At 43.8% G+C, this 12615-nt stretch overlaps 1 protein-coding gene across 3 annotated transcripts in view; it reads right to left on the reverse strand.

Moving 5' to 3' along the window:
* The window catches only part of PXDN (peroxidasin), a 275495-nt gene that overhangs the window by 166532 nt on the left and 96348 nt on the right, over window positions 1-12615 (reverse strand). For all 3 annotated transcript variants that reach the window (XM_029595788.1, XM_029595787.1, XM_029595789.1), the window contains exons 5-6: window positions 7764-7835; window positions 7606-7677 (exon numbers count right to left, since the gene is read on the reverse strand). In XM_029595788.1, coding sequence (XP_029451648.1) covers window positions 7606-7677; window positions 7764-7835 — 144 coding nt within the window. The remainder of the gene's footprint in view (window positions 1-7605; window positions 7678-7763; window positions 7836-12615) is intronic.

Below are 12615 nucleotides of genomic sequence, written 5' to 3' on the forward strand. Positions count from 1 at the left end.
AACTTGCCAAGGGCAAAACACAATTAGAGCATTGGTGCGCCAATGCGGATTATCTGAAGAAAGCAATATCGAGGTTATATGGGTTTTTCAATGCAGATCCGGACCGGAAATTATGGTATATGAGGGCCTGGGAGGCGGATTTGGGGAGGGTGTTGTCCAAGGAACAGTGGGATGAGATTTTTTTGGCCACCAAGAAGGCGTCTCAATACACGCCATTAGCTGAGAATTGCTATAAACTTTTACTAAGGTGGTACTATTCCCCTGAACGGCTTCACCGAATTGTACCCCAGGTCTCTCCGTTGTGTTGGAAAGGGTGTGGGCTGGTGGGAACTTTCTATCACTTGTGGTGGTTATGTCCTAGGGTGGCTAACTTTTGGACGTACATAACAGATATCCTTAACCAGATGCTTGGTGGACAGCTCGCATTGAAACCTGAGAATGTCCTCTTGAACCTCCCGGTCGATATACCTCATGCTCAGTGGAAGATTGCTCATATAGTCATAATGGCAGCGCGCTGTGAGCTTGCCCTGGCATGGAAATCGGATAAACTTCCTTCAGAGACTCAAGTGAGGCAGCGGTTAAATATGTTGCGGCGTTTTCTTGCGGGGATCTTAGCGTCACGCAGGCGCCAACCGCAGTCCAGGAATTTCCTGGAGCCGCTTGAGTGGTGGCTGGATTTGGCACCCGATGCCTCAACTTAGCTACTATTAATCCCAGGTGAGGGACACTTACTGTAGTATAATAAGCTGAAAGGGCAGTACGGTAAATGAGAGGGCGCCGCCTCGTTCATTATCAGGGTGGTGCGCCACCTTTGTGGTGCAGGGGCATTGACCAGATATCACTGAATTATGAATCATCTTCTCCCGATAAATTTGGACAACGCCCATCGGATGTTTACAGAGTGCTATATCTCACACCATAATATGTAGGAATAATTGTATAGGTATTCCTGTTGCCTCTAGTTCTCGGGGAGGGGAGGGGGGATATGGGAAGAGTTATCACTTTGAGTTTGGGCAAGCAGAGATGATGCTTTGCACGGTAAAAAGATCCGGTGTTTTAATTTCATTTCATAACTGTTTTGTTGGAGGATGTTCATTGTTATGTTGGGTTACAGTTCTTGTATATTTGGATTATATATGCATCTTCTGCTTTGTGATTCTTAAGCTGTTAATATGAAACTTTAATAAAATTGTAAATTACAAAAAAAAAAAAAAGTGTTAGCCAATATTAGAACATTATATTGGAAGATAATTTGATTGTGGCATAATCCATAGCAATTTATGAATATTCCTTTGTGTAGTACTCTGTGTTTTGAATCTCTTTTCCTATGGAGAAGTGCTTCATTCTGCTAAACCAGTTAAATTTCCACAGAAACCTCATAGCACAGGATGTAATGCTGCAGTGACAGTCCATTTAAATTCTAAACACTTAGAGCAACAGGCTCTGCTTAGACTATTACTTTCCTGCATTTACCTATAACAGGGTTCTCAACCCAGTCCTCAGGACACAGCCATTCAGATGTTCAGGGTATCCACAATGAATATACATAAGATAGATTTGTATGCACTGCCTCCGCTATATGCAAATATATCTCAAACATTCATTGTAGATATACTTGATATCTCATAGCATTATGCTCCTGTTGTGTCAGCAAAGCTACAGTTTATGATTTTTAACCATTTTTTGTAGAAAGGTAAAAACAAGAGCAGTGTCATGCTGTGTCAGTGCAATGTTCCAGCGAGCCTTAGCATTCTATTTCCAACAATGGCCAATCCCAAAAAGTAGGTCCAATTTCTTTTTGTTCACTCTCTGACAAGTGATGGCTCTCCCTGAGACGATGTCCTTTCGTAGATTACAAACTGGTTAAAAGACAGGAAACAGAGAGTAGGATTAAATGGTCAATTTTCTCAGTGGAAAAGGGTAAACAGTGGAGTGCCTCAGGGATCTGTACTTGGACCGGTACTTTTCAATATATATATATCAATGATCTGGAAAGGAATACGACAAGTGAGGTTATCAAATTTGCGAATGATACAAAATTATTCAGAGTAGTTAAATCACAAGCAGACTGTGATACATTACAGGAGGACATTGCAAGACTGGAAGATTGGGCATCCAAATGGCAGATGAAATTTAATGTGGACAAGTGCAAGGTGTTGTATATAGGGAAAAATAACCCTTACTGTAGTTACACGATGTTAGGTTCTATATTAGGAGCTACCACCCAGGAAAAAGTTCTAGGCATCATAGTGGATATTACTTTAAAATCGTCAGCTCAGTGTGCTGCAGCATTCAGAAAAGCAAACAGAATGTTAGGAATTATTAGGAAGGGAATGGTTAATAAAACGGAAAATGTCATAATGCCTCTATATCGCTCCATGGTTAGACCACACCTTGAATACTGTGTACAATTCTGGTCGCCACATCTCAAAAAAGATATAGTTGCGATGGAGAAGGTACAGAGAAGGGCAACCAAAATGATAAATGAGATGGAACAGCTCCCCTGTGAGGAAAGGCTGAAGAGGTTAGGGCCGTTCAGCTTGGAGAAGAGATGGCTGAGGGGGGATATGATAGAGGTCTTTAAGATCATGAGAGGTCTAGAACGAGTAGATGTGAATCGGTTATTTACACTTTCGAATAATAGAAGGACTAGGGGGCATTCCATGAAGTTAGCAAGTAGCACATTTAAGACTAATCGGAGAAAATTCTTTTTCACTCAACGCACAATCTGGAATTTGTTGCCAGAGGAGGTGGTTAGTGCAGATAGTGTAGCTGGGTTCAAAAAAGGTTTGGATAAGTTCTTGGAGGAGAAGTCCATTAACAGCTATTAATCAAGTTTACTTAGGGAATAGCCACTGCTATTAATTGCATCAGTAGCATGGGATCTTCTTAGTGTTTGGATAATTGCCAGGTTCTTGTGGCCTGGTTTGGCCTCTGTTGGAAACAGGATGCTGGGCTTGATGGACCCTTGGTCTGACCCAGCATGGCAATTTCTTATGTTCTGCTGAATAACCATATTCGGATGTTTCTTTCAGGAACTTTTCCAAACCCTTTTTAAACCCAGCTAATGAAGTTATCTTGACTATATCCTCCGGCAATTAATTCCACAGCTTGACTGTACTGAGTAAAAAAAAAAAAAAAACCCCAAAAACATTCTCTCCAATATTTTAAAATTTGCTACCTGCTAGCTTCAAGGACTGTCCCTAAGTCCTGGTGTTATTTAAAAGGGTAAATAGCTGTTCTCTATTTACTTATTCCACACCTTTTCATGATTTGTAGACTTCTATCATATTGCCCCATCAACCATCCCTTCTCCAAGCCAAACAGTCCTAACCTGTTTAGCCTTTCTTCATAAAGCAGCTGTTTGTTGTGTCCGTCGGTCTTCAACAGCTTCACCCCACCTACCTCTGTCTACTTGCGGCTCCTCCCGCTCACCTTGGACTGATGGCCTCCACAGCGTCTGCTTGCCATTTTTTCCGGTGTCCCCGGACTGGCTTTGGTGCTGCCTCCCGCCATTCTCCTTCAAGGACCTCTAGGGTGCGCACACGCACGCCGCCCCCATCTTTATCTTCACGACTCCAGGGTATATCTGCCTACAGTATTTGCTAGCTCGTTGAGTTAGCAACAGGATTCATACGGATGGGATTCGCTCTCCGTTCCTAAGCTACTCTGCCACTCCAGCTGTACCTGGAACTCTTACTACCCTTCGGGGTCGCTAACAGGGTACCCGTTCCTCGGGGGCCTCTCTGCTTCTTTCAGGTGCTATCAGGAAACCAGTACTTGCTCCTCGAGGGCCCATGTTCCCTGTGTCACTGCTTGCTACTTCTACCCTTCTACTTGGAAGAACTAACTTACCGTCACCATCAGTGAGTACAGAAATCATCTCTCTCTACAGTACTGCTTCGCCGGAATCAGGTACTCGCTCCTCGAGGGCCTGCTCTCTGCTCCGGTGCCAGACCTTTCGTCTAGTAGAATCTCTGCTACTGCTAGTGGGTACAACACCACTGAGTCTCTCTGCTCTAAGGGATCAGGTACTCACTCCTCAAGGGCCTGCTCTCCCTGTCTCAGAGCTCTCCTATCTCTATTTGGGACTCTGAATGCTAATCTTATTGTGAACTCATATCTCTGTGTCTCTTTCCACTACAGCACTGCTCAACAGAGGATCCGCTGTTCCAGCGTTCTGTGAGAGATGCACCCAGCCGGGCTCTACAGCCACTATTCACTACTGCCACCTCTGGTGGTTCCATAAACTGTTTAATAAAAGATTCAAATCTGTGTTTGTCTGGAGTTTAGCCTGACACTGTGGTCCCTCACGAGACTGCCTCCCCGTTGGCGTGGTCAGCTGCCACAGTGTCCAAGGATCCACCCAAACACCATTAACCATAACATTGTTCTAACCTCTTAACCATTTTTGATGCTGTTCTCTGAATCTTTTCTAATTCTGCTATATCCTTATTTTGAGATGGAGTAATCAGAATTCCACACAATACTCAGGATGGGGCCATACCATTTATCTACAATATATATAGAGAGACATTATGATGTTCTCTTTTTATTTTGTTCATTTCCAAAAATTTCCTAGCATTTCACTTGCTTTTTTGACAGCTGCGGCATACTGAGTTTAGGATTTCAACTGCCCACAATGACTCCAAGATCCTTTTCCCTGGCCGGATACTCTTAATGTAATCATTATGTATGAAAAATCGGGGTCATTTTTTCCAATGTGCATCACTTTACACTTGTGCACATTAAATTTCATTTGCCATTTAGATGCCCAGTTCTCTAGTCTTGCAAGGTCCTTCTGTAGTTTCTCACAATCTTCCTTGTTTAACTAATCTGAACAGTTTTGTGTCACCTTCAAACTTAATCATTTCACTCATTGCTCCCTCTCTAAATAAATAATTAATGAATAAGATAAACACTGATCTCAGGAAAGATTTCTGGGTCACTCTTCATTTTTCTCCACTGGGAAAGCTGACCTTTAGGACCTACTCTGTTTCCACAATGAGATAAGGCTTCCTATCTCATAGCTTTTTAGTTTTCTAAGAAGTATTTCATGACAGACTATCAAATGCCTTCCGGAAATCCAAATGTACTATATTGATTGTCTCTCCTTTATCCTCGAGCTTGTTTATAATTTCAAAGGGCTCTAATAGGTTAGTAAAGTCAGTAATGCATGACTTCCCTTTCCTAAATCCAAGCTGGCTCTTTCCCATTAAGCCATGATTATCTATACGACCAGAAATTTTGTTCTTTATTATATTTTCCACAATTTTATGAGGCACAGACATCACCATCGAGCTGCAGTTGCTTGGGTCACCCCAGAGTCCTTTCTGAAAACTAAGTTACATTTGCTACCCTCCGGTCTTCAGGTATAGAGGCAGATTTGAATGACAGATTTAAAGTTTCATATTTGAGTTCCTTTAAAACTCTGGGATGAATACCATCAGGCCCTGGAATTTTGCAACTATTTGTCAATGCACTTATTCCAGATTCAAATAGATTTGATTCAGTTCCTCTGAGTCATCACCTAGAAATAAAATGGTTCAGGTGTGGGTATCTTCCCTTCATCCTCTTCTGTAAAGACTGAAACAACACTTATTTGCTATAGGAGAGGCGGTGCAGGCTGGTCCTGCACCGACGACTATAACACAGGGAAAAGCACGCGGTGGTGAGGTAAAAAACTGGGGCTGGGGGAGGGGAAGGCAAAGTGCCCGCGCAGAAAAAGGGCGGGACGAGGCAGCGATTTGATTTGCTGCCTCCCCACTGGCTCGCAGCGGTGCATTACCAGGACGTAGGCGGAGGCGTGAGCATTCTGTCAGGCGGGCAGCAGCAACGGCGGGGTCTTGGCTCGCTGTCCCTCCTTCCCTCCCTAATGGATGTGTGTGGGGTTGATGATTGTGGGGGCTGTGTTTGTCGCAGTTGGCGGCGGAAACCCAAGCCCAAGTTATATTGGGGAAGAATGTACTGTTAAATGGAGTGGTGGGGGGTAGCATCTCATGTAGTTGGGGGGGCTGCTGCACGAGATGGCCTTGGAACTGTGGGGCTAAAGCTCAAGGCCAGGGTTTGACCTCGCTGGGGGCGAGGCAGGTTAAGCAAGAAAAAGAATGGCGGGTTATTGTGGACAACTGCAAGGTGATGCATATAGGGAAAAAACTCACGCAGTAGTTACACAATAGTAAGTTCCATATTAGGAGTTACCACCAAAGAAAAAGATCTGGCACTCATAGTTGATATTACATTGAAATCAGCTCAGTGTGCTGTGACAGTCAAGAAAGTAAACAGAAGGTTAGGAATTATTATGAAGTGAATGGCAATTGAAACAAGTAATGTCATAATGCTTCTGTATTGCTCCATGGTTAGACCACACCTTGACTACTATATGCAATTCTGGTCGCCACATCTCAAAAAAGATATAGTTGTGATGGAGAAAATACAGAGGAGAACAACCAAAATGATAAAGGGCATGGAATGGCTCCCTACTGAGGAAAGACTAAAGAGGATAGGGCTGTTCAGTTTGGAGAAGAGAAGGCTGAGGGGGGATATGATAGAGATCTACAAAATCTTGAAAGGACTTGAATAGGTAAATGTGAAACATTTATTTACTTATTCAAATAATACAAGGACTAGGGGGCACGTCATGAATTTAACAAGTAGCACATTTAAAATGAATCAGAGAAAACTGTTTCATATTCGACGCACAATTAAGTTCTGGAATTAGCTGCCAGAGGATATGGTTAAGGCAGTCAGTATAGCCGGGATTAAAAAAAGGTTTGGACCATTTCCTGGAGAAGTCCATAAACTGCTATTAATCAACAGAGAAATAGCCAGTGATTGTTGCAGACATTAGTAGCATGCCCCCTAGAAGGACTAGGGGGCATTCCATGAAGTTAGCAAGTAGCACATTTAAGACTAATCGGAGAAAATTCTTTTTCACTCAAGGCACAATAAAGCTCTGGAATTTGTTGCCAGAGGATGTGGTTAGTGCAGTTAGTGTAGCTGGGTTCAAAAAAGGTTTGGATAAGTTCTTGGAGGAGAAGTCCATTAACGGCTATTAATCAAGTTTACTTAGGGAATAGCCACTGCTATTAATTGCATCAGTCACTAACCAACCTCCTTCCCTTCTCAAAAATACTCCAACTTGAACTTAATAAAAGAATAATAGACGGAGGTTCACGAGAGGATAACTGCAAATCGGTTACCCTCATTGAATAACCCCCGTACAAGATTACCACCGAGCAAACATTCCCTCGCATGTTCAAGTTGGAGTATTAATTGCATCAGTAGCATGGGATCTTCTTAGTGTTTGGGTACTTGCCAGGTTCTTGAGGCCTGGTTTTGGCCTCTGTTGGAAACAGGATGCTGGGCTTGATGGACCCTTGGTCTGACCCAGCATGGCAATTTCTTATGTTCTTATGTAATTTATTTAATGTTTGGGTACTTGCCAGGTACTTGTGACTTGAATTGGCCATTGTTGGAGACTGGTTATTGGGCTTGATGGATCCTTGGTCTGACCCAGTATGGCACATCTTATGTTCTTATGTTACCAGTTTTCTATTTTTTTTTTACTGCCTTTCCCCCACAATTTTAAATTGATTTACTTACAATCTTTTCATAGATTCCAATTCATGAAATGTTCCAGGAGCTAAATTAGATAGTCTGTTGTTATGTAGAAATCTGCCAAAAATAGAATGGACATCTCAATCAAAGATTTACATCAAAGTATCACAAATAATTGTAAAAGAAACAGTAGATAAACTTACAGCCTCTCGAGTTTTGGAAGATGATTAAATGATTCTGGTTCCAAAGTTTCTATATGGTTAAAGTGAAGATACCTGAAAAATTAAACAACATTTTACTACAGCCAAGTATGAGGAATAATATCATATTCATACTGTTTAGTATTTACAGAAGTCAAGTCTCACATTTAATGACTACAGCACTAAAGGGGAATTTGATAATAAAATGGCATTGACATGTGGTATTATAAGATATTAGAGATGTGCATTCGTTTTTGCCAAATTGGACTATTTCAAAGAAATTGTCCAATTTGGCATGGGTCAGAGGACCCAAATCCTGAGACAGATTTTCCCCAAACTTCGGTGAAAATTCATTGTTCGGGTTAGCGCGGGGGGAGGGGCAGATTTATTTAAAAAAAAAAAAAAACCCCAAACCCACCCCAACCCATCAAATTTACTTAATTACAACCCCACCCCCCACCATCCCGATCCCCCCCAAGACTTACTGAAAGTCCTGGTGGTCCAGTTGGGGTCCCGGGAGTGATCTTTCGCTCTCGGGCCGTCGGGCCTGCCAGGAATCAAAATGGCGCTGGTGGCCCTTTGCCCTTACCATGTGACAGGGGCTACCGGTGCCATTGGTCGGCCCCTGTCACATGGAAGGAGCAATGGATGGCTCACGCCATTTTCTAAGATGGCGCCGGCTGTCCACTGCTCCTACCATGTGACGGGCCGACCAATGGCACCGGTAGCCCCTGTCACATGGTAAGAGCAAAGGGCCACCAGCGCCATTTTGACTCCTGGCAGGCCCGACGGCCCGAGAGTGGAAGATCGCTCCCGGGACCCCCACTGGACCACCAGGGCTTTCAGTAAGTCTTAGGGGGGGGATGGTGGTGGGGGGGTTGTAATTAAGTAAATTTGAAGAGTTGTGGTGGGGGTTTTTTTTGTAGAGAATCGCCAAAAAACCCCCCCAAAACATTGGAAAACTAAGTTTTCCAGGAAGCACCCGACCCGTAGCCCGACCCAAAATCTAAAAACGACACACATCTCTATAAGATATCAGCAGATACAGTTTACTCCACTGATCACAGGAAATAACTGGCTATCAAAGTTAAATGGAAACATGATTAACATCATAATGATGGTTTGGAAGAGAAAGTGAAATAGCGGGACAAGGAGAGTAAGAAACAAAAAGAATATTTTTTTAACTTTAAAAAAGGTTCTCTGTAGAAAGCAGCATGAATCAGCCATTACATGTGGGTGACATCATCTAATGAAGCAGACACAGATCCAGCTGTCTCGGCTTCGTAAAACCTTTACTGAGTATTTACGGAAGTTCCCACATGCATGCTGTCTCATAAGCCCCTCAGTTTCTTCCAGAGCTTAAGCTTTTGTAAGGTAGTCAATACTCTAGAGAGGCAGGCAGGTATTAAAAATGGCTAATTCATCCTGCTGTCTATGGAAAACTCTGTTTACCAGTAAGCAGACTTGCTTTCTCCATCAACAAGTAGGCATGAATTTGCCATTATATGCAGGAAATTCCAAGCAGAGGATTACACTTCAGAAGCCCTTAAAAACAACCTGGCCCCCGTCAGGTGAAATGTGAACTATTGGGTGATCATGTGAAAATCACTCCTTATCCAAAATTACTGTCTACACTTTCCAAACAGTATTGGTTGTGAAAATGTGCACAGATAACCAAGTACATCTTTGCATGTGTCTTCCAAAGATGTGGCCCTAAGAGGAGCCACTGAATTTGCAATAGCTCTCACTTGAGCCTTGACATAGTTTTGTAATCTGCAAGCCAGCAAGAGCATAACAGTGGATAATACACTCTGCTAGCCAATTTGACAGAGTTAATTTGGCAACTGCCCTTCCCAATCTATTGGGATCAAAGGACAGAGTTGAGAAGCTTATAGGTAAGGTTGAGTCCTCTTTAGGTAATATGCCAGGACTTTCTTACAACCTAAGGAATGAAGAGCCCGTTCTCTTTTACATGTATGATGTCTTCGAAAGAATGTAGGAAGCACAATAACTTGATTAAAAAGGAATGCAGACAGCACTTTTGGAAGGAACTTGGGGTGGGTCCATAGAATCACCTTACTGTGAAAAAATTGCAGGTATGGCAAAAACGAATCCAGAGCCTGTATCTTACTCTTTATGCTGAATTGACAGCACAATATATTTCTTGTTGAACTAGGACTATATTGAGAGCCCGAGGCACTGGAGGTTTACTGATCTGAGGTCTGGAATGCTACAGGCCTTTCATCAATTTGGAAACTGAAGGATAAAGATTGGAAATCCTTCTACTTGGTGGTGATATACTGCAATGGCGCCGAGATGAACTTTGACTGAAGAAATGTTATGGCCTGAGAATAAGAGGAAGAACAGATAGTGAAGCAAATTCCTCAGGTAACAGGAGAAAGGGTTCAGATGGCGTACCCCAGACCAAGTTGAGAACCTCTTCCACTTGAAACTATACAATCTTCTTGCTGAAAGCTTTCAAGTCAAAATGAGTACATCCTCTACCTTCTTTGGAAGGTGTAAAGAAAAGGTTACCACACGCTCAACATCCACGCTGTGACAGCCAGCTATGGCAGGTTCAGATGGCAGATTCTGCTGTCCTCCTGAGTGATGACTGTCAAGAGATATTGGCAGAGGTAGCAGAAATCAAACCAGTGGCCCTAGGTGTCCAAGGCCAGAGAATCCTGCAGTGGAGCCACAGGGGTTCTGCACCATCAAGAACCCTGCAGAAAATATTAAGCAAAGCAAAGTTAGGGAGACCCACATAAAATGTATCTCAAATTGAGGGCTGTATATAAGGAGCTCTACCCTAACACACCTTTGCTAGTCCGACACTCCACACAGAGTTCACAAGATGACATCCTGTTGCCTGGCCGTTTTTCCTGTTTTCTGCTCCAGTCCTTGGATACAATCATGGTCCCTGCTCTGGTCCTGGTTTTCGGGTTCTTCCTGGTTCCTGCTTCTGTCTTGGAAATCCTGGCATCCGTCTGCACCCAAGGGGAATGGCAGCTGTCTTAGGCAGAAGACGGCAGCTCCAGACCATCCAACCTCTTTGACGTACTCCTCCGCGTAGATATCTGACCTTCTCACAGTCCCCAGCAGTGTGAGCCCTGTCAGATATTCTCAATGGAACTGAAGACTAAATTGACAAATGGACGAGACATGAATACCATTCTTGTCTAGGCCAGGCTAGTGCTGTAAGAAATACCCTTGCTTTGTCCTTAAGGATCTTCTAGACAGTTTTAGTGATCCCAACAATCAGTGGGTATGCATAGAGTAGACAGATGCTCCAGCTTAGCAGAAAAGTATTGGAAGCTGATCTGTAGATGCTCGGATCCCATGGAACACAGCTTTGACCTCTGTTGACTTCTAAGACAAACAGGCTGATTACCAGCTTTCCCCAGCAACTAAATAAATTGTCTGATACTTTTTAGTTCAAGGACCACTCATGCAGTAGCAACACTCTTCTGAGGCAGTTCACCAATGTACTTTGGATTCCCTAAAGTTAGGTTGCCTGGAGATGAGCATCGTGATGATTTGCCCATGACGAGATTCAAATGGCTTCATGGCAAAAAGCCTGTACCTCCCTGTTTACAACAATTTTCCCATGGCACACCCAGCGCAGGAATCATTTCATCATAGACCACCACCTTCATAATTATAATTTTTTCTTCCCTGTCATCCCACCTCTGACATCACCTTCCCTCTTCCTCTACCCCTGTCCTTTTCCCCCATCCCTGGCACCATCGCCTTCTCTTTTCTTCCTTCAACCCTCTATCATCATCACCTTATCCTCTCTTCCTTCTTCCTTCTTCCCTCTATCCCACCATCCTGGCATCATCACTTTCTTTTCCTTTCCCCTGACATCATCACTTTCTCTTCCCTTCTCTCTCTCCCACACCCTGCATCATCACTGTCCCTCACTCTCAACTCTTCTGGCATCATCAACACCTTCCCTCTCCCTCCACCCACACCACCTCCTCTTCCCTTTCACCTTTTGGGCATCATACCACCTTCTCTTCCCTTTCTCCTGATATTACCTTGTTTCCTTCCCTTTCCTCCAACCCCTCTACCTCCATCCACTGGCAGTATCACTGCTTTTTCTTCTTTCTCCCTCCCCCTCTGGCATCATCATCACCTTAATCTTCTCTCTCCGCCAGTATTATTACCTTCTCTTCCCTTTCGGTATCATGACCTTCTCTTCCCTCTCCCCTAACATCATTACCACCTTCCCTCTATCCAACTCCTCTCCCTCCATCCCCTGGTATCATCACCACCACCACCACCACCTTCTCCTCGCCACCCACCTTACATAACCACCACTTTTTCTTCCCTTTCCCTTCTCTCCACCTTTCTGGCACCACTACCACCTTCTCTTGCCTCTCCTCTAGCATCATCTTTCCTTCTCTCTATCTCCATTCCTGGCATCACCACCTTCTTCCTCCACCCTTTGGAATCATCCCTGCTTTCTCTTTCTTTCCCTCCACCCCTCTAGCACCATCATCTTAATCTTCACTCTCCCCTGGCATTATCACCTTCTTCCCTTCCCTCTCCTTCTACGCCTCTAGGATATCATCACCTTCTTTGTCCAGTCACCCATCCCAAGTCAAGCCCTTGTCACAATTATCTTCTCTCTTTCCCACCCCCTGCCATGATTACCTTCCCTCCCCGGCATCATTTCTTTCCCTCTCCTACACACTCTATGGCACATTCATCTTTCCTTCCCTCCACACCCCTTGGCATATTTAGCTGTTCCTCCATCACCACAGGAGCCAACACATGTCTGAACAGCACTTACCTGCTGCTGCTGCTGCTGCTGCTGCTGCTGCTTCCTCCTCTGCTGACATTCCTCTGC

Source organism: Rhinatrema bivittatum, chromosome 3 (genome assembly GCF_901001135.1).
Source record: "Rhinatrema bivittatum chromosome 3, aRhiBiv1.1, whole genome shotgun sequence".
NCBI classification, from domain to species: domain Eukaryota; kingdom Metazoa; phylum Chordata; class Amphibia; order Gymnophiona; family Rhinatrematidae; genus Rhinatrema; species Rhinatrema bivittatum.